This window comes from Sminthopsis crassicaudata, chromosome 1 (assembly GCF_048593235.1).
Source record: "Sminthopsis crassicaudata isolate SCR6 chromosome 1, ASM4859323v1, whole genome shotgun sequence".
Classification (NCBI taxonomy): domain Eukaryota; kingdom Metazoa; phylum Chordata; class Mammalia; order Dasyuromorphia; family Dasyuridae; genus Sminthopsis; species Sminthopsis crassicaudata.
Genome location: NC_133617.1, coordinates 749,499,274 through 749,522,022, shown reverse-complemented (window position 1 = coordinate 749,522,022; position 22,749 = coordinate 749,499,274). Strand labels below are relative to the sequence as shown.

At 42.1% G+C, this 22,749-nt stretch overlaps 1 protein-coding gene across 1 annotated transcript in view; it reads left to right on the top strand.

Moving 5' to 3' along the window:
• Window positions 1–226: 226 nt before the first annotated feature.
• Window positions 227–22,749, top strand: part of AMPH (amphiphysin) — a 193,394-nt gene continuing 170,871 nt past the window's right edge. Inside the window, exons 1-2 of the mRNA XM_074283200.1 lie at window positions 227–283; window positions 6,146–6,343. Coding sequence (XP_074139301.1) covers window positions 227–283; window positions 6,146–6,343 — 255 coding nt within the window. The remainder of the gene's footprint in view (window positions 284–6,145; window positions 6,344–22,749) is intronic.

Genomic DNA, 22,749 nt, shown 5'->3' with positions numbered 1-22,749 from the left:
CTGCAGAGCCAGAGATGATGATTCAGGGAGAGATTAGTTCAAATTCTACCTCTGATAATTATCTACTGGGTGACTCAGACAAAGACTGTCCATTGTAAACAGCTGGCAATATGGAATCCCAGGGCTTGTTGGGAAATTGTAAAGTTCTTTAATAACCTCCAAGTTTCTCTCTGAATCAAAAGGGCCATCTGTTCTTTTGATGGTAAGGTTTGGTTCTGATTCTCGGATGGCCATTATCTTCAGAGAATTAAAGGTGAGGATGATCCATGGCATGGAGAGCAATGTAGGGGTGTGAGAATGTCACAATACCTCATGGATAAGGGACAACCCAGGAGAAACAGCTTGAAGGATGCAGAACCACAGACTGCAGATGGACCAGTCACCAGGCAGTCACCTGCCTGAAAAGTTCTTCGGTATTGTCTCTGGATAAAACACCTCGATGTTTGTTTATGACACAATGCATTTTGGTCAGGTCTTTATTTTAGAAATCTCCAGCTGATCAGAAGGCGATTTGGAGAGGGGAGCTTGGAAAGAAGGAGGCTGATGAGTTAGCTTTTAGGAATAAGGTCATGTGATGAGCCTCTGGATGATCTCAGGGGGCTGTGTGGTGGAGGGAAGAGAGGCAGGTTCAAGAGTTATGGAGTGAGCATCAGGAGACTCTGGTAACTGACTGGCAATTCCCAAATTGCAGACCTGGGGTACAGAGAAAATGACAGCACCCTCAGCCTAAATGGGGGAGACTGGAGGACAAATGAATTTAGGCCCTTTGACAGCTGGTATTTGACCATTCCAAGGTGGAAAAGGGCAAGTTCATAAGGGATTCTCATCTTTTAGTGTCTGAGCATGGAGACAAGGTACCCCCTCGTTTCTTGGTATTCCCAGAAATCTAAGACCTTAGATTTCTAAAATCTGGGTTGCATGGAAGAATAAGGTGCTTATTATGTCTTAGAGAAGGAATATTCTCATGGAGGGGATCCCAGATCTCTAAAGAAAATGAGACCTTAAGAGAAGCATGACCCCATTTTTAAATTCAGGATTAGAATGCTGCTTTTTTTTTACCCAAATGTTCATATAGTAGAATCACACTAACTCAAAGGACATTTGTGAAGGGGAAACATTCATTTAGACTCTTCCAAGTGATTAAAGTAGAGGAGTTAATAGCAGTTGGAGAGGGCCCAGGAACTCACAAGGTTCCAAGATTACTTAGATGAGGTTGCACAAATTAACAGATCAATATGATAACAGTAGTAAAACTGAACTGAAGACTTCAACCACATCTTAGAGGGCATCCAAAAGAAAAAGTTTTGGAGGAAAAAGAAAATAAAATCTGACTATTGTAAAGGGAAGCCTGTGGTCCCCTGAAAAGTGCATTAGAGATCTAGTCAGAAGACAAGGGTGCAAATCCACCTTTGTTCCTTATTCCCTGTGAGACTTTGGGGAAAACCCCATGTCTTTTCCCCACTGTGAAATGAGGGGATTTGACTAATGATCTCTGAGCCACTTCCAGCTCTAAATATGTGTTCTTGGTCCACAAGTTTAAAAGTGAAAGATGAGTTTGATATAAGAGATGTCAGGAAGAAAAGTAACAGGATACAGCAGAGAATACTGGACTTGGGGTCAGCAAGACTCCCAGTTCAAATTCTGCCTTATGATCTTTGCAACCTGGCTGATTCACTTGGTCTTTCCAACCCTTGGTTTCCTTATCTGTAAAATGAGTATCTTAGTCACATCCTCACAGAGGTGTTGAGCTTGTATGTAAAGTACCTTGATGACTTAGATGAACAATATAAAAGTGAATTATAATTATTATTCTTAATGATTACATAGATTTGTCCATAGAGGAAGGATTGATTCCTTGGGTCTGGAGTCCTGAGATAACAGTACCAAAGAGTTCTGAGGCCATTCTGGATCCTGCCACAAACCTGTTAGAACTGTCTCCAGGGCAGCCAGGTGGTTCAGTGGATAGAGCACCAGCCCTGGAGTCAGGAGGACCTGAGTTCAAATCTAACTTCAGACACTTAACACTTAACTCCCGGCAAGTCACTTAACTCAATTGACTCAGAAAAAAAAAAGTTGTCTCCAAATATCACTGACATATGGCACAAAAAAAAGAGCCCTGGAGGAGGAGTTCAAACAGCTCTCCTGATACTTGGAGTATCTGTGACCTGGGAAAGTTACCTCAACTATCAAAGCCTCAGTGACTCCATCTGTAGGAAGATTGGACCCAAATATCCTTCCAGTTCTAAGTTGAAGGGTAAATAGCCCTAAGTGTTGAGGGATTTGGAGTAAAGAAGAATAGTCAGTAGAGAAAAATTGACTCAAAAACATGACATGACATCAAAAAATAGCTATTGCTGGAAATATGGGAGCATCCAATGAACAAAAGAGCAGAAAGGCGTCAGATGGTATCAGACTGCTCCCTTTCTAATGGTTTTATGTAACTCAGCACTTGGTGGGGTTGGACAAAGTGGCTGCCTTTTAGCCCTGAAATTCTAGGATTCAGTGACTAAATCTCAGGTCTTATGAGCTAACCCAAAATACTTCCTTTTATCCTAAGTTATCTCTTCAGTGGAAGAAGCATAGCAAGAACCATAGTGGGGTATTAGCCAAGAGGCAACTCAGGAGCTGGCCATCATCTTATATATAAGGGCTAAAGGCTATGTGGGCAGGTTCAGTGGGCTACAGCCAGGACCACATCCTGGACAGGTGACCATCCGGTGTTGGCTAAAAGACTTGAGTTGGGAAGGAGGAGGGATGGATGGCGGAGGTGGAACTACCTTCTATGATATCTGCCTCTGCAACTTCCCATCATTCATGAGTCTAGCAAATCGAATCCCTTTGTTAGATGATGCTCTTTAAAAACCTGAGGACACTCACTGGGGGCCCTCTAGATGTCTTCTCTTTTCCAGGTCAATAAGGCCCAGTTCCATCCTCTCATCTTCACATGGCACCAACTTGAAAGGTCATGCCGCTTCTTTATTAATCAGTGACAAGGTCTTGCTTTGACAAGCTTCAGGCTAAGAAAATGACCCATTATCAACTTTTTATCTAGAACTTCTTCCTCTAGAGTTCAGAGCTGTCAGAACAGAATGGCATCATCATCATACGTGGGATTCTAATACTGATCTGTTTCCTGGCCATTGTGTTCATAGATCTTATGTACTATGGATGGGTTGTGGGAAATGGGGGAAGGACATGACCTTGACCAACTGTAGATCATTTCTATGAGATCTTTGGGAGCAGTCCTAAACCAAGGCCAATGGCTATTACTGATCATTTGTTTAGTTTCCAAAGAAAAAAAATCCCTTTGTTTCAAGGCTTCACAGAATGTTGTAGTGGAATGGATGCCTTTCTTTGTAATTCCAGGGAGTTCCTGGTACATAGTAAGCACTTAATGTTTGTTGACTGATTGATTGACTTCCAATGTGTGAAGGACATTTTCCATAATCCCTTATATTTCCAGGACTCAACATAGGAAAATTCTATGGGCTGGAAATAATTGCTTCAGTAACTGACAGTTAGGAAGTCACCCACTGGAGTGTGGTTTTTATTGCCCCCATCACTCATTCATTGGGCACTTAGCTTGGCTCTAGAGATGGTTATTCCCCTCTCCTTTTGGATATGACTTCTCCCCCCCATAAGTGACCTGTGACTGACTTTCCCTCAGTGTATGAACTCCCAAGGCAGATTTCCCAGGCAGAACCTCTCTCAAGGTTAAAACAACTTTTGTCTTAATTTGAAGAAAAGTCTAAATTCAAAACTGAAAAGGGCTGCCTCAAAAGGTAAGTGGACCTTTCTCGTAGGACAAGCAAAAGCTGAGGGACTCCTTGTCAGGTCACTGTGGAGGATCTGGGAGGACATTCCATGCTTCACATCCTCTTTATGGAAGGAGGCCACCTAGAATAGCCATTTCTTAATTTTCAGTCAGCTGTCTTCCTCTGGACTTCATTATGTCCCTAAATTGGATACTTCTCTGGGTGCCCCCTTTAGAGCTTTTTATATGTTCTCCTGTAATGTCCTTCTGGAGGTGTCTGGATCTCTGGAGGATCTGGTGACCAGCCTTGGTCTTTAGTGGAGAAGTGAGGGAGGCAGGAGACTATGCCAGCAGCATAGTCAAGGATGGAGTGTCTCATTTCCAGTCCTCTCAGCCCTTAAGTACCTCAGGATGATTACGTCATTATAGCACACTGAGCATGTGCTAACTAGAGAACCATTATCATCAATCACCCTGAGCAAGGGCTAACTATAAGAATCCTGTAATTGATATGTAAATGCCTCTTGCTGGAAGTATCCCTTGCTTCAAGTAGAATATAGATGGTGATGCCCCCCTTGACGTCTCAGAAAGGGTGACAGGCACCCAAGGGAGGTGGGGAGTCAAACCAAATGGTGCCAGCAGGTTCCCTCTGGGCTGAAGGGTCTTATATGTTTCCCAGAGTTCCCCCACTATCTGCCGCCCTCTAGATTCTCCCAGTCAATGGTGAACTCCTGGAGGACAGGGAGTATCTTTTGCTTTTCTTGGCATCCCTAGCACTCAGCACAGTGACTGTTACATAGCAGGTCCTTTACAGACTGCTCAGGGTAGGAGAGTACTGCTCTGTGGCTGAGCATCTTGGACAGTTAACCAGGGCACCGAGAATTCAATAACTTGTCTGGGGGATGGCTCACTGCCAGGCTATGTGGGGGGGGGGGACTTGGATTTGAACCCTGCTCTTCCAACCAATATGGTTGGTTCTGTCCATCACCGCACCTTGGGGGGTCGCTATTATTTGCCTCTGGACCGTCACTAGTAGTCACGCATTGGGTTGAATGGATTTGGAGAGCTCCAGGGATATGAAGACTTAGAAGAGTCCCCTAGGGCTTCCTTCCTTCTTGGTTGGTGCTCTGAACTAAGAACTATGGGCATGGGCTGATGGCTCGATGTCCACCTAAAGTTCCATAAGGCTGGGCTGGAGCTGTACATGGGAAGGAGCAGAGGATACTTGGATACTCAGTTACTTTAGTGATGCTGGGTCCTAAAGCCCGCTTCCTCTCCAACACACCACCCACATACAGGGAGGAGTAGATGGGCTGGACAGAGCCTGGGGGAGCTGGAGACAAAGTGCCCAGGCCAGGAGGAGTGGAGCTGTTCAGGGCAGCGCTAAGGACTTTTACCCAGAGACTATTTATAGTCTTTAAGTTAAAAAAGAAAATTTCCCTCCCCCCCCCCCCCCTTATTCATATATCCTGCTTAGAAGGAGAAGCACTTTCTCCAAAGAAAACTTCAGGTAAAATCAGCCCCACCTCCTCTTGCACTCTCACAAATGAGAATGCCCTGGAGCTGTGCAGCAGTAGCTTTTCTTGCCCAGATGTGACCCTCCCCGCCCCCCCCCCCCCCCCCGTCTTCTTTCTCTCTGTGTGTGTGTCTCTGCCTGCCAGTCTGTTTCTGTCTCTCTTTCTCCGTTCCTCCCTCCCTCCCTTTCTCCTTCCCCCCTCTCGTTCTCTTTCTTTCCTCACTTCTCCCCTCTCTCCTCTCACTCTTCTTTTCTCTTTTTCTTTTCTTCTTCTTCTTCTTCTCCTTCCTTCCTTCCTTCCTTCCTTCCTTCCTTCCTTCCTTCCTTCCTTCCTTCCTCCTTCCTTCCTTCCTTCCTTCCTTCCTTCCTTCCTTCCTTCCTTCCTTCCTTCCTTCCTTCCTTCCTTCCTTCCTTCCTTCCTTCTCTCTCTCTCTCTCTCTCTCTCTCTCTCTCTCTCTCTCTCTCTCTCTCTCCTCTCTCTCTCTCTCTCTCTCTCTCTCTCTCTCTCTCTCTCTTCCTCTCTCTCTTCCTCTCTCTCCCTCTTTCCCTTCCTCCCTCCTCCCTAACCGCCTCCCTCCCTCCCTCCCTGCGCCTCTCCCTCCTCTTGCTCTCCGTCGCTCTCCATCATTCTATCCTATACCTCTCCGCCGGCTGCAGCTTCTCGCTGCCTCTCTGCTCTCCCCCTCCCCCATCTTTTCCGCAGCCCGTGCCCCCAGCCCGGGGTTCAGTGCCGGGCTCCCTGGGGCTTCGCTGCGCCTTTAAGCTCCCCCCTCCTCCCGCGGCCCCTCCCGCCCTCGCCCGCGGCCGGTGTCCCTCCCCCTGCATCCCTGGGTGTCTCCATCCTGCCGCTCGCTCGCTCCCGGCTGGCTCCGTAGTCCCCGCTCTGTCGGTGGGTCGGGCTTAGCCGCCGCCCGCCGCCGCCGCCGCCGCCGCCGGCCTCGGCCCGAACCTCCTCCTGCTCCTCCATCCCCTGCCTCCTGGAGCCGCAGCAGCAGCCCCAGCCATGGCCGACATCAAGACGGGCAATCTTCGCCAAGAACGTGCAGAAAAGGCTCAACCGAGCTCAAGAGAAGGTGCTCCGGGGCGCGGGGCGGGGTGCGCGCGGGCGGGGAGAACCAGGGTACGGGACCCGGGACGAGAGGACCCGGGAGGGGGAGGGGGCGGCTCCGGCCAACGTGTTGGGGAATCCCTCCTCCCTGTGCCCACGGCACCCACGGGGACACACACCACGCTGCGGCACACACACATCACTCACGGACACACACACACACACACACAAATCACTCACGGACACACACACACAAACACATCACACACAGACAAACATCACTCACGGACACACACACACAAACACATCACACATAGACACACACACAAACACATCACACACACATCATTCACGGACACACACAAACATCACTCATGGTCACAGACACACGCAAACACATCATACACACAAACACACAGCACTCACAGACACACAAACATCACTCATGTTCACAAACACATCACTCACGGACAGACACACACACAAACACATCAGACACACAACACATCACTTACGGACACACACACAAACACATCACACATAACATATCACTCACTGGCACACAAACACACAAACATCACTCATGGTCACAGACACATATCACTCAAACACATCGCCAAACAAGGATACACAACTTAGAGAAGCACAAGACAGACACAACACATACACAACAACCAGAGAGCTGGCAGACACAAACCCAGCACCCATCCGAACTCTGGGATCCTCAGCCTGGCCTGCTCCGGAAGTCCCCTCTCCTCCTCCCTTCTCCGCCCCTCCCCCACTATTCGGCTTCCCTCTTTCCCGGAGATTAGGGGTGTCGGGCGCGTGGGGAGCAGCACTCCTGGGTTACAGGAGGAAGAGTTGCCTTGGAAGGGGACTAGGGGAGTGGGGCACCCGAAGGGAGCAGCAGGAGCTGCTGGAGGGGCTTACAGGGGGGATGCGGGCCGGAGAGGGATTCGCAAGCATCCTCATCCCGGGTCCGCGGGGCTTGCACAGGGCTTGCACACGCGCACTTTCGTTCCTACCCACCCGTGTGGGTGTCTCCCCCGCAGAGGTCGCCAGTGACCTCTCTCCCTGAAGGGTGGGGGTGGGGGGAGGTCAAGGGGCTGGCCCCGAGGCTTAGTCTTGCCCGCCAAAGTCGGGAGCTGCGGGAGAGGAGAGCTGGCGGGGCAGAGGGAACACGGCGTCCCCCGTTCGGGCATCCTCCTGCACTTGGCTGCAGCGGGATGGAGAGACGCGGGGAAGTGCTGCCCATCGCATCCCTTGGTCCGCGGAGGGAAGCAGCTGGCTTGTTGGCCGAGCAGCTCCGAGCTGGGAGCCGAGGAAGCCGGGTCCGTCTGGGGCTGCGCGCGGCCGTGGTGCAGCGTGTCCCGAGCACACGGACCCGGGCCTCTCGGGCTCTGGCCTGGGCCGCCCCCACCACTCCGAGGGGCTAGCTGGAGACGGGGAGGGGGTGCCCTGGAGCCGACCTGACCCTCGCCAGAGAGGCAGAGCACGTCCGGTTGTGGCCGCTGGCGGCCCCTTCGCGACGATGCCCTCTGCCCGTGGCGGAAGAAGCAGCCGCTCCTCTGTCCAGGGCGACATTCAAGGCAATCTGGGGCGCAGGAATGGCCCCTCTGCGGGACTACGGACAGCAAGGCCGCCTCCCCGCTGAGCCCGAACCCCCTGACACTCGTATTTGTCTCTGCGTGGGGAGTGGGGGGGCCTTGGGGCTGAGCCGGGGACGGGGAAGGAATCTTCCGGGCAATGACAATGGCGCGCCTCCCAGGCCGGCTCGCGCTCACGTGGTGGCAAGCTTTTCCTCCCCGGGGAGGGCCCCAGGTGTGCGAGCAGCGGCTCTCCCGGGAAGGGGCAGGCCTGGGCTGCCCTCCCTTTTGCAATTAACTCGCACCCTCCCGGCTTCTGCCTCCAGCCCGAAATGTATAGCCCTGGAGAGTTGGGGTTGGGAGAACTACTGGAGAAGGCCGGTCCCCGAAGGAGGGCGTCCTCGGGGTCCGTGCAGTCCTGGTGCCCCCTCAGCGCGGCTCCGCACATGCCCACTGCCAGCCGCCTAAGAGGATTGCCCTCCTTTTAATATCCCCAAGCCCTTCTTGAGCACCTGTGACCCGGCTCCCGGGCTGCTCGCGGCAGCTCGGTGACCCACTCTTCCAAGTGCTTCCTGCAGAGTTTCCGGCCCTCACAATTAGACTACTGGCCATTTGACTCCGTGCCGGCTTCTTCTCCTCGTTTTGAGATGCTCCATTTTCCCTAACTGTATTTACTCTTGTCTCTGCCCTGGCTCGCCTTCAGAATGGATACGGATTGTCTGGAGGGCGTTACAGTAGATCCACCCCCATCTTTTAAAAAGATCCTTCCTTCCTTCCTTCCTTCCTTCCTTCCTTCCTTCCTTCCTTCCTTCCTTCCTTCCTTCCTTCCTTCCTTCCTTCCTTCCTTCCTTCCTTCCTTCCTTCCTTCCTTCCTTCCTTCCTTCCTTCCTTCCTTCCTTCCTTCCTTCCTTCCTTCCTTCCTTCCTTCCTTCCTTCCTTCCTTCCTTCCTTCCTTCCTTCCTTCCTTCCTCCCTCCCTTCCTTCCTTCCTTCCTTCCTTCCTCCCTCCCTCCCTTCCTCCCTTCCTCCCTTCCTCCCTTCCTTCCTTCTTTCCTTCCTTCCCTCCTTCCTTCCTTCCCTCCTTCCTCCTTCCCTCCTTCCTTCCTTCCTTCCTTTCCTTTCTTTCCTTCCTTCCTTCCTTCCTTCCTTCCTTCCTTCCTTCCTTCCTTCCTTCCTTCCTTCCTTCCTTCCTTCCTTCCTTCCTTCCTTCCTTCCTTCCTTCCTTCCTTCCTTCCTTCCTTCCTCCCTCCCTTTCCTTCCTCCTTCCTTCCTTCCTTCCTTCCTTCCTTCTTCCTTCCTTCCTTCCTTCCTTCCTTCCTTCCTTCCTTCCTTCCTTCCTTCCTTCCTTCCTTCCTTCCTTCCTTCCTTCCTTCCTTCCTTCCCTCTCTCACTCTCTCTTTCTCTCCTTTTCTAACCTTTACTTCCTCCCTTTTTCTTCCTTCTCTTTCTCAGCTGATGAAATGCAGGCCGGTATATTAGACAACACTGGATTTAGCACTAAGGGGACTGGAACTTGAATGCCAGCTTACCAGGGTGATCTTGATGAGATGTAGTTACACTGCAGAGAACAGAGGTTTTGGAGTTAGAGGAGCAGGGTTCTTCTGCCTCTGTTACTGACTAAGTGACCGAGAGGAAAATCATCACCTCCCTGTCACTCAGATTCTAGACTGCAATTTAAGTGGCACTAGATGCCCTCTGATGGCCTTCCAGATATGTCTATTTATGATTCTGTGACCTTTCTGAGCCTCTTTTTTCTCACTTGCAAAATGAGAGATAACAAATCCTGTGCCATTTGGGGAAAGGGTTGTTTTGAAGATCTAGTGAGAAATCAGGTGCTATATAAAAGGCAAAGCATGGCTTGGCTAGTTATTGTTATTATTGATGTTAATCATAATCATCATTGGGTGATCATGATGGGAGCCTGTGGAAATAGAGAAAAGAACCAAAATGGCAAGAAAAAAGAGAGGTGTGGTGATGAGTAAATGAAACCATCTTCACTAAACTTGGAAAAACACAAGACACTTGTCAAATGAAAATATTTTTATTGTTCCACTTTCAATCTTTTATTTTTTAATTCCATGTAAAAAATTTATATTTTTGCAAGTTCTTTCCTTTCCCCTCCCTCCTCTTTTTCCTCATTGAGAAGATAAGCAATTTGATATAGGTTATGTATGTATAATCATGCAAAACATGAATATATATGTATTTATACATATTAAATAGAACAATTTGGATAATCATTGCCCTTGTAATTTTTATTTTTAGCTCTATGTTCTCTCCTTCCTTCCACCTTCGCCACACCCACTGAGAAAGCAAGAAATAGGATACCTGTTATAATATACAGCCATGCAAAATATATTTCCACATTAGCCAAGTTCACACACAAAAAAAAAAAAAAAATTAAAGGAAAACATGCCTTAAAATGAAATCTCAGTCCATCAACTCCAGTCTGGAAGTTTAGCATTTTATATCATAAATCCTTTGTATTTGTGGTGGATCATTGTATTGATCAGAGTTTACAGTTGATTTTCCTGAAAATATTGCTGTTACTGTGTGGATTGTTCTTTTGGCTCGCTTTGCATCAGTTCATATATATCTACCCAGTTTTTTCTGAAACTACTGCCTTTATCTTTTCTGATAACACAATACTATCACTTTCATAATTTGTTCAGGCATTTTCCTATTGATGGGCATCTCTTCAGGTTCCAATTCTTTGCTACCACAAAAAGAGTTGAGCTGCTATAAATACTTTTGTACATGACTCATTTTCCTTCTTCTTTGATGAATGATTGTTTTCACTGAAAAGAATGTGGTGTGGTGGGAATGGATTTGGAAGCAGGAAGGACTTGAGTTCAAATCCAGCCTCAGACATTTACTAGCTGAGTACCCTTGGCAAGATACTTAAAATCTCTTTGCTTCAACTTTATCATATTTTAAAAAATCATATAATTCCCAGAATTGTTGTGAGACCCAAATGAAATAATGTCTGTAAAATGCTTTGCAAACTTAAAAGTATTAAAGAAATGTGGGTGTTACTATTGTTGCATTTCAATTTATTTCCTCTTTTGTACCCCTTTTCAAAGAAGTAGTTGGAAGGCCTCTGTCTGCCTCAGTTTCTTCAGTTGTTAAAGTGGAAGTAATTCTAGCACTTACTCTCAGGGTTGTAAGGCTCATACAATATAATATTTATAAAGTGCTTAACACAGTAACTGACTTATAGTAGTCACTTAAAAATGCTTATTTCCTTACCTACTATAAAGAAATCTCATTTGGGCATATGATCCTTATTTGGCACCAGTCAGTCAAGAAGTATTTATTAATGCCTGCCAAGCATTGTGCTACAGGCCATGTTCTTCAGATAAAGCCAACTCCAATGATGCTGGGTGTGTGACGGTCCCTGTATGGGCACTGTCTCTCTATACCTTTGTGTTGGTCTTTTTGAGTTGCTAGGGACAAAAAATCCATCACGAGTCAATGTGTGACACTGTAAATCTGTGTCTGATTCTGTGCTCATGTAGTCAGGGTCAAAGGCTTCATTCTTTTGTAAGGATGGATGTGTTCCATGGCAATAGGTGTCTTTCCATACTCATCCTTCATTAACCACTTGCCATGTGAAGACAAAATGGCTGAGGAGGTGTGAAACTGTGATGGAAGCATCGGTCCATTTTTGGTACTCCCAGTGCCTACTACAATACGTGGTACAAAGTAGACGCTTAATATCTGCTTGTTGCTTGGTTTGACTGATGATTAGTCAACTTTGAATAAAGAAAATGTTATCCTTGAAGGTTTCATTGTGTTCTTCCATTCTGTTCCTTCATTTAGCTCCTATTCCCTTTAATAGCATTTTAAGATTCTCCCTTTCCACTTGGACCTTTTTTCTGTGTCTACAGAATATAGTGTTCTCCCCATCCTACTCAGTACTTCCAATGACTTCACCTATTTCCTTCCCTTCTTTTCCTTTCCTCTCTGTCAAACTTGTTACATTGTTCTGCAGTTATGACCCTACCACATAAAGTTCTCTTCACACCTTTTATCAGATTTACATCCCTCCACTTCACTGATGCTGGTGGCCACATCCAGAGGAACTTTGACTTCATGGTCTTTGACATCTCTACAACATCTGCATCTTTCATAAAAGGTCCAGTTGTCCTCTTGCTGAATTTTCTGTGGCACTGGCCAGTCCTGGCTTCTTCCTAACACTCTTTTTGGTCTCCATGTTGGAATTCCCCCAAAAAATCTATACTCAGACCATTTATCTTCCCTTTTGCCTGAGCTTTTACCTGCTCCTAAGGTTTTGACTATTGACCCACATGAATGCTTCTTCTTTCCTTCTTCTGTATATTTATAATTGCTTTCAAACTCTATAGTAATTGATTTTGTCTGCTATGTGATATCTCTTTTAGATTTTTGTTGGACTATTATTTAAATCTTAGATTGTAACTTAACTTTTCATGTTGTAATAATCTGGGGAAAAATTGTGTTTTCATAGTTCTGCTTAAAAAAAATCAGCTCTTAAAGTCCAAGATTGCTGAGATACAGCTAAGTCAGCAATTCATGTGAAGAATATTTAGGGGTCAATTGTCTGTAGAAATCCATAGCGTGACATGAAATCTCAAAGGGCTAAGGTTATCCTAGATTGAATTGGAATACATAGTGATTATAACAAGGTTAAGGATTAATTTTCTGTTTGGTGCTCTAGTCATATCACAGGACTCTGCGTTCAATCTGAGCACCACATTTTAGGAAGGAAATCAACAAGATTGAATGTATGCAGAAGAAGCTAATTGTGATGGAGAAGAAACCAGAGATCATTCCATAAGAAGATTAATGAAAAGAAATGGGGGTATTTAGCCAAGAGAAGGGAAGATAAAAGGCTCATGAAAGTTGTTTTCAGGTAAATGAAGTGCCATCAGATGATAAAGAGATTCAGCTTATTTTGCTTGATTTTAGAGAGAAAATGAGAAACAAAGGGTAGAAGTTTCCCAGAGAAAGATTTAGATTTGAGGTAAGAAAACTCTTCCCAATAATCAGAGCTGTCCAAAAATGGAATGAGTCTTTTGGGAGGCTGTGGGCTTTCCTATATTGGAGGTCTTCAAGAAGAAATAGGATTACTTGGGTATTTTGCAGTGCAAATTCTTATTCAAGTATGGCTAGAACTAGATAGGGACTTCAAAGTCCCTATCAGCTCCGAGATTCTGTGATTCTATGATTCATATAACTGTTGGTATTCACAATATGAAATCCTTGTCCAATGACTAACTAGTTGACATATAACTGGAGGAAATGAACCATATTCAATATTGATATTCTCATTATAAATGAAAAGACATAAGTTTATTAAAACAGAATGAAGAGATGAAGAGAAAGGTCAATATGTAATAGCAAATACAAGCATTGATACAGCTGGTTTTATCATATGCCCAAAGACAACTAGGAACATTATTTCATGAATCCTTGGTCATCTTATTTTTTGTTCTTAGTGATTATTATTTTTTTCTGCTTCTCATCTTTTGTTCTTAGTGATTATTTTTTTTTGCTGAGGCAATTGGGATTAAGTGACTTGCCCAGGGTCACTCAGTCAAGGAAGTGTTAAATGTCTGACGCCATATTTGAAACTCAGGTCTTCCTGACTTCAGGACTGGTGCTCTATCCACTACACCAATTAGCTGCCCTCTCAATGATTATAATCAAAAAGATTACCTTAAAATAATTTCATCTTGCTCAACAAAATCTTTTTTGAAGGATGAAAAGAGAGCTAGGGAAGTTATACAAAAAATCTGATGGGATCCTTCAAAATAATTCCTTATATACATATATTGGTACCATTCTTGGCAAGTGGAAAGTCAGTGCTTTGGTATAAGTGAATCTGGGATGATGAAAATGCTTAGAAAAAAACCTTGGCTATATTTCTGATAAAGGAATGTTTCTCTGATAGTCTCCCTCATCACCCTTGATCACACTTGGGGCATGGAGAATCTCAGACCTAACATTCAGTGAAAGAGTTCTGCTGCCACCATCCTTATTCTCCACGGCAACAGTTGTTTAAGTAGTTTCAGACAACTAGTGAATTTGCAGGACTGAGAACTTCTGGGTTAAATTAACATTTTCATCTATTTCAGTCAACTGCTGACTCTATCTACAATTTCTTAAGGCAGCTGTTTCCAAAAATCATGGGATTTAGGATTAGGGGTAGCGGGGATGTTAGAGAACATCACATATATAACCCTATTTTATAGATAGGGAAATTGAGGAACAGCAAGGCTAAGTTACTTACCTGGGGACACACTACTGGGTAAGGACCTAAAGCAAGATTTGAATAGGAGTCTTCCTGATTGCCAAGAAAGTTCTCTATCCATCATAAAAGTGTGCCTCTCAGTGTCCCATGGTGCATCTCCATGAAATGTTCCTTCTAAAATCCTCTTTGTAGTTTAAAAAATAACAGCATACAGTTTTAATCCATAGGGAGGATCATTCCATCCTAGAAATTCATGATTTTTAAAAATATTTATTTATTTAGTCTTCTTTATAAATTTTGAGTTCCAAATTCTCTCCCATCTGTCTTCTCACCCACTAATAATGCATTCCAGCCATCATCTGCGCTTGTCAAATCATGTAAGACATATTTCCATGATCATCATGTCACTCAAAAGTAAAAACACCAAAAGAAAACAAGAATATTATACTTCAATTTGCACTTAGAGTTCATTAGTTTTCTCTCTGGAGGTGAATATTATTTTACCACTATTCCTTTGGACTTGTCTTGGATCATTGCATTGACTGAAGTAGCTAAATCTTTCATGTTTGATCTTCCAGTAGTTTTACTTTACTTTCCATCAGTTTATATAGGTCTTGCCATGTTTTTCTGAGCCATTCCACTTATCATTTTTTATAGCACAATAGTACTTCATCACAATATTGTATATCAACTTCTTTAGCCATTCTTCAATTGATGAACGTCCCCTCAATTGCCAATTCTTAGCCACCACAAAAAGAATTACTGTAAATGTTTTATAGTCATAGATCTTTTCCTCTTTTTAAAAATTTTTCTTTGGGATAGACCTAGTAGTGGTATCAGTGGGTCAAAGGTTATGCACAGTTTTATAGCTCTTTGGGCATAGTTCCAAATTAATCCTCCCAAATCATTGGACCAGTTTACTACTCTACCAAACATCTCACTAGTGTGGCTATTTCCCTTTGCCCTTCATCATTTGTCCTTTGTTATAGCTTTGAAATGGTACCTAAAATGTTTTAATTTGCCTTTTTTTTCTTTTTTTTTTTTAAATTATATATATATATATATATATATATATATATATATTTTATAATATTATCCCTTGTATTCATTTTTCCAATTTACCCCCCTCCCTCTATTCCCTCCCCCCGACGACAGGCAATACCATACATTTTACATGTGTTACAATATAGTCTAGGTACAATACATGTGTGCGAATATCACTTTCTTGTTGCACAATAAACATTAGAATCCGAAGGTACATGCAACCTGGGCAGACAGATATTAGTGCTAACAATTTTCATTCCCCTCCCAGTGTTTCTTCTCTGGGTGCAGCTACCTCTGTCCATCATTGATCAACTGGAAGTGAGTTGGATCTTCTTTATGTTGAAGATTTCCACTTCCATCAGAATACATCCTCATACAGTATTGTTGTTGAAGTGTACAGTGATCTTCTGGTTCTGCTCATTTCACTCAGCATCAGTTGATTTAAGTCTCTCCAGGCCTCTCTATATTCCTCCTGCTGGTCATTTCTTACCGAGCAATAATATTCCATAACCTTCATATACCACAATTTACCCAACCATTCTCCAACTGATGGACATCCATTCATCCTCCAGTTTCTAGCTACAACAAAAAGAGCTGCCACAAACATTTTGGCACATATATGTCTCTTTCCGCTCTTTAGTATTTCTTTGGGATATAATCCCAGTAGTAGCGCTGCTGGGTCAAAGGGTATGCACAGTTTGATAACTTTTTGGGCATAATTCCAGATTGCTCTCCAGAATGGCTGGATTCTTTCACAACTCCACCAGCAATGTATTAGTGTCCCAGTTTCCCCACATCCCCTCCAACATTTGTCATTATTTGTTCCTGTCATCTTAGCCAATCTGACAGGTGTGTAGTGGTATCTCAGAGTGGTCTTAATTTGCATTTCTCTGATCAGTATTGATTTGGAACACTCTTTCATGTGAGTGGATATAGTTTCAATTTCTTCCTCTGAGAATTGTCTGTTCATATCCTTTGACCATTTATCAATTGGAGAATGGTTTGGTTTCTTATAAATTATGGTCAGTTCTCTATATATTTTGGAAATGAGACCTTTGTCAGAACCTTTGTTTTTAAAAATATTTTCCCAATTTGTTACTTCCCTTCTAATCTTGTTTGCATTAGTATTATTTGTACAGAAACTTTTTAGTTTGATGTAATCAAAATCTTCTATTTTGTGATCAATAATGATCTCTAGTTCTCCTCTGGTCATAAATTCCTTCCTCCTCCACAAGTCTGAGAGGTAGATTATCCTCTGTTCCTCTAATCTATTTATGATCTCATTCTTTATGCCTAAATCATGGACCCATTTTGATCTTATCTTGGTATATGGTGTTAAGTGTGGATCCATATCTAATTTCTGCCATACTAATTTCCAGTTTTCCCAACAGTTTTTTCCGAATAATGAATTTTTATCCCTAATGTTGGAATCTTTGGGTTTGTCAAAGATTAGATTGCTATAGATGTACCCTTTTTTGTCCTTTGTATCTAATCTGTTCCACTGATCTACCGGTCTATTTCGTAGCCAATACCAAATGGTTTTGGTGACTGCTGCTATATAATATAGCTTTAGATCAGGTACACTTAGACCACCTTCCTCTGAGTTTTTTTTCATTAGTTCCCTTGAAATTCTTGACCTTTTATTCTTCCATATGAATTTTGTTGTTATTTTTTCTAGGTCATTAAAATAGTTTCTTGGGAGTCTGATTGGTATAGCACTAAATAAATAGATTAGTTTGGGGAGTATTGTCATCTTTATTATATTCGCTCAGCCTATCCAAGAGCACTGAATGTCTTTCCAATTATTTAAATCTGATTTTATTTTTGTGGCAAGTGTTTTGTAATTTTTCTCATATAATTCCTGACTTTTCTTTGGTAGATGGATTCCCAAATATTTTATACTCTCAACATTTGTTTGGAATGGAATTTCTCTTTGTATCTCTTGCTGTTGCATTTTGTTAGTGATATATAAAAATGCCGAGGATTTATGTGGATTTATTTTGTATCCTGCCACTTTGCTGAAATTTTGAATTATTTCTAGTAGCTTTTTAGCAGAGTCTTTGGGGTTCTCTAAGTATACCATCATGTCATCTGCAAAAAGTGATAGTTTGATTTCCTCATTTCCTACTCTAATTCCTTGAATCTCTTTCTCGGCTCTTATTGCCGAGGCTAGCGTTTCTAGTACTATATTGAATAGTAATGGTGATAGTGGGCAACCTTGTTTCACTCCTGATCTTACTGGGAAAGGTTGCAGTTTATTTCTATTGCATATTATGCTTACTGACGGTCTTAAATATATACTCCTGATTATTCTAAGGAATAATCCATTTATTCCTATACTCTCAAGAGTTTTTAGTAGGAATGGATGTTGGATTTTGTCAAATGCTTTTTCTGCATCTATTGAGATGATCATATGGTTCTTATTAATTTGATTATTAATATGGTCAATTATATTAATAGTTTTCCTAATATTAAACCAGCCCTGCATTCCTGGAATAAATCCTACTTGATCATAGTGTATTATCTTGGAGATGATTTTCTGAAGTCTTTTTGCTAATATCTTATTTAAGATTTTAGCATCAATATTCATTAAGGAGATTGGTCTATAATTTTCTTTCTCAGTTTTCGATCTACCAGGTTTAGGTATCAGTACCATGTCTGTGTCATAAAAGGAGTTTGGTAGGACTCCTTCATCCCCTATTTTTTCAAATAATTTATATAACTCCTACTTGATCATAGTGTATTATCTTGGAGATGATTTTCTGAAGTCTTTTTGCTAATATCTTATTTAAGATTTTAGCATCAATATTCATTAAGGAGATTGGTCTATAATTTTCTTTCTCAGTTTTCGATCTACCAGGTTTAGGTATCAGTACCATGTCTGTGTCATAAAAGGAGTTTGGTAGGACTCCTTCATCCCCTATTTTTTCAAATAATTTATATAACATTGGGGCTAATTGTTCTTTAAATGTTTGGTAGAATTCACATGTGAATCCATCTGGCCCTGGGGATTTTTTCCTGGGGAGTTGATTAATAGCTTGTTCTATTTCTTTTTCTGAAATGGGACTATTTAAGCAATTTATCTCCTCCTCTGTTAATCTAGGGAGCCTATATTTTTGGAGAAAGTCATCCATTTCACTTAAGTTATCAAATTTATTGGCATAAAGTTGGGCAAAGTAACTCCTTATTATTTCTCTAATTTCCTCTTCATTGGTGGAAAGATCCCCCTTTTCATTTGTAAGACTATCAATTTGATTTTCCTCTTTCTTTTTTTTGATCAAATTTACCAAAGGTTTATCTATTTTATTGGCTTTTTCATAAAACCAACTCTTGGTTTTATTTATTAATTCAATAGTTTTTTTACTTTCAATTTTATTGATTTCTCCTTTTAATTTTTGTATTTCGAGTTTAATTTTTGGTTGGGGGTTTATAATTTGGTCTTTTTCTAGCCTTTTAAGTTGTAAGCCCAATTCGTTAATCTTCTCTTTCTCAATTTTCTTCAAATAAGCCTCTAAAGATATAAAATTTCCCCTTATTACTGCTTTAGCTGCATCCCAAAGATTTTGATATGATGTCTCATCATTATCATTATCTTGGGTGAAATTGTTAATTGTTTCTATAATTTGCTTTTTCACCCAGTCATTCTTTAAGATGAGATTATTCAGTTTCCAATTACTTTTTGGTCTATTTACCCCTAACTTTTTACTGAATGTAGCTTTTATTGCATTGTGATCTGAGAAGAAGGCATTTATTATTTCTGCCTTCCTACATTTAATTTTGAGATCTTTATGTCCTAATATATGGTCAATTTTTGTATAGGATCCATGAACTGCTGAGAAGAAAGTATATTCCTTCCTATTGCCATTCAGTTTTCTCCAAAGGTCTATCATACCTAGTTTTTCTAATGTTCTATTTACTTTTTTAATTTCTTTCTTGTTTGTTTTGTGGTTTGATTTGTCTAAATCTGAGAGTGCAAGGTTGAGATCTCCCACTATTATAGTTTTACTGTCTATTTCTTCTTAACTTTTCCTTTAGAAAGTTAGATGCTATACCACTTGGTGCATATATGTTTAGTATTGATATGGCTTCATTATTTATGCTACCTTTCAGCAGGATATAGTTTCCTTCCTTATCTTTTTTAACGAGATCTACTTCTGCTTTTGCTTGATCTGAGATAAGGATAGCTACCCCTGCTTTTTTGGCTTTACCTGAAGCATAATAAGCTCTGTTCCAACCTTTTACCTTTACTCTGTATGTATCTCCCTGCTTTAAGTGTGTTTCCTGTAGACAACATATTGTAGGGTTCTGCTTTTTGATCCAATCTGCTATCCGTCTCCGTTTGATGGGATCGTTCATCCCATTTACATTTACAGTTAAAATTACTAATTCTGTATTTCCTGCCATCGTATTATCCCCAGATTATACTTTTTTCCCTTGACCCCCCTGATCCCCCTCCCCGATATTTAATTTACAGACCCCCCTTGTGACGTGCAACCCTCCCTCTTTTTTTTTTTTTTTTTTTTAGGATCCCTCCCCCCTCCCTCCAAGTCCCTTCACTTATTCTTCTTTTCCTTTCCCCTTTTCCTCTCCCCCCTTTTAATGAGGTGAGAGAAAATTCTCTGAAAAACAAATATGTTAATTATTTACTCTTTGAGCCTCTTCTGATGAGAGTAAGATTCACACAATGATTCTCCCCCTCACTAAGTTCCCTCAGATATGGTGTATTTTCTATGTCTCTTCCTGGGATGTAGTTTCCCTCTTTTTATCACTCCTTCCCCTTTTTCTGAACCGACCTCCTTCCCTTTACCACACCCCCCTTTTTTTCTTTTATATCAGTAAAATCAAATTATCCTTGAGTATTTTTTATATACCCACAACAAAGTTACAGTTCTCAAGGGTTCTGTGTACCTTTTTCTGTTTCTCTTCAGTCTTGTGGATGTAGATCAAATTTTTTGTTTAAGTCTGGTTTTTTTCTTAGAAACATATAGAATTCCTCTGTTTCATTGAATGACCATCTTCTTCCATGGAAAAAGATGCTAAACTTAGCTGGGTAGTTCATTCTTGGTTGCAGTCCTTGATCTTTTGCCTTTCGGAATATCAGGTTCCAGGCCCTTCTATCTTTTAATGTGGAGGCAGCCAGATCTTGGGTGACCCTTATTGTGGCACCTTGGTATTTAAATTGTTTTTTTCTAGCTGCTTGCAGGATTTTCTCCTTTGTGTGGTAATTCTGCAGCTTAGCCACAATATTCCGTGGTGTTCTTTTTTTAGGGTCTATTTCAGAAGGAGTTCGATGAATTCTTTCCACATCTACTTTCCCTTCTGTTTCTATTATCTCTGGACAGTTCTCTTTGATAATTTCCTGTAAAATGGAATCTAGGCTCTTTTTTTGGTCATAGTTTTCTGGAAGTCCAATAATCCGCAGATTATCTCTCCTAGATCTATTTTCCAGGTCTATAGATTTTCCCAGTAAGTATTTGACGTTGTTCTCCAGCTTCTCATTTTTTTTGTTTTGTTTGACTGATTCTTGGGTTCTCTGTGAATCATTCATTTCTATTTGTTCCATCCTGACTTTTAAGGAGTTATTTTCTTCTTTCACAGTTTTTAGTTCTTTTTGTAAATGCCCAATTTCGTTTTTAAATGAATTATTTTGCTCTATTGAGTTTTTTTCCATTTCCCTAATTTTTTTTTTTTGAGAATTATTTTCTTTTTCCAATTCAGAAATTCTATTTTCTTGAGACTTTTTTATCTTTTCCAATTCAGAAATCCTACTTTCCTGTGTTTTTTTTAACCTTTTCTAATTCACTAATTTTGTTTCCCTGCATCTCCTGTGAATTCTTTATTTTTTCCAACTCCAATTTCAGGACATTGTTATTCTCTATCATAATTTCCCTTTCTTTTCCCCATTTTTCTTCGATCTCCCTCAATTTCTTAAGAGCTTCTTCTAGGAGAGAGTTATGTGATGGGGGGCAGGAATCGTTCCCCTTTAGGTTGTTATCTGATTCTCTGCTGTCAACTTCCTCAGGGTTGGACACCCGCTCTTTCTCTGTATAGAAGGAATCTATTGTTTTTCTAGCTTTTTTGCTCATACTTAAAAAAAATCTTTTGGGGTCTGTCTCTGGGGTAGGAAATTATTTACTTCTTTACCAGCTTCCTCCCAGACGGGATGGATGCAGCGGCTCCTGAGCCTGAGCTAAGAGAGAGCTCTGGGAGAGAGTTCCCCACCCTCTCCCTGGGAGTGCCTCAGAGGTGATTAGCACTACTGTGCTTCGAGGGCGTAGAATAGTGAAGACAGCAAGAAGCCCAGCCTATGTGTCCGGGTGGGGAGTGGGTGTCTGCAGCAGGTGACGTAAGAAGCCCCTGCGCTCAAACTGGAAGTGTCTGCCAGAAACCGCGGTCCCTAGTTCAAAGGTTCCGCTTCTCTGGGACTTCCTGGAGCTGAGTTCCACTCCCTCCAGCTAAGCTAGGCAGTGTGTGTTGCCTTGGGCCGTATCCACCCACTTGTCAGTCTCTTAACTATTCTCAGGAGGTAGCTGAGGCCACACCCCCTGGTGCCTGAGTCACCCCCAGGGTCCGGGGAAAATCTAGTCTGAGTTTTAAAATATTTTGGCTTTCTCTTCTGAACTGCTAAATAATTAGCAGAGAAGAGCTAACAGCCTGTGCCAGATTCCTTTACCTCAGTGGCTTCTCTGATCCCAGAGCCCCTCCCAGCGCAATGGGCGCAGCGTGCCCCTACCCCACCGTCTGTGCTGGTCTTTCTTATTCCTCCCCTGAGAACTGACCTTTCCTGTTGAAACTCCAGATTCTCTTCAGCTGGTAAGTCGTGCTTCCAGTCCTTGTGGTATCTATCAGTCCTGAGCTAATTTTGAGACTTAATTTATCTAATTGGTTGTGAGGGAGTGAGGACGTTCACTGAGTCGTGTGTTTCCTCTCCGCCATCTTGGCTCCGCCCCCTTGCCTTTTTTTTCTAATCAATAGTGATTTAAAGCATTTTATGCAATTATAGATTACTTTGTTTTCTTCTGAAAATTGCCTGTTTATATCATTTGATCACTTATCATTTGGGGAATAGCTCTTATTTTTTAAAAAATAGATTTGATTCATTTCTATACTCAATATATTTTATAAATGAGGTTTTTATCAGAGAAACTTACTGTAAAAAATTGATATATCATTTTCCATGATACATTTTAACAAAATGATGTTTCCCTGATTATTCCCTTTAATTTTATCTATTTTTGTCTACTTTTATCTATTATATCTACTTTATGCTGGCATCTAATCCATTCTGTTACCTTCCTCTGTTTTATGGGTGATCTGATCCCATTCACAGTCAATTATGATTACTAACTGTATATTTCTCTCCATCCTATTTTCTTGTATCTTTTCTCTTGTTATCCTGTCTCTCCTCAAAAGTGCTTCTAATTACTTCCTCCTTTAACCTGTCTCCCCTTATATATTTTTCCTTACTTCTTTCCCTTCATATTTCCCTATTGGGTAAGTTATATTCTTATACACAACTAAGGGTGTACATTTGAATTATATATACATGTGTATATGTATATAAATG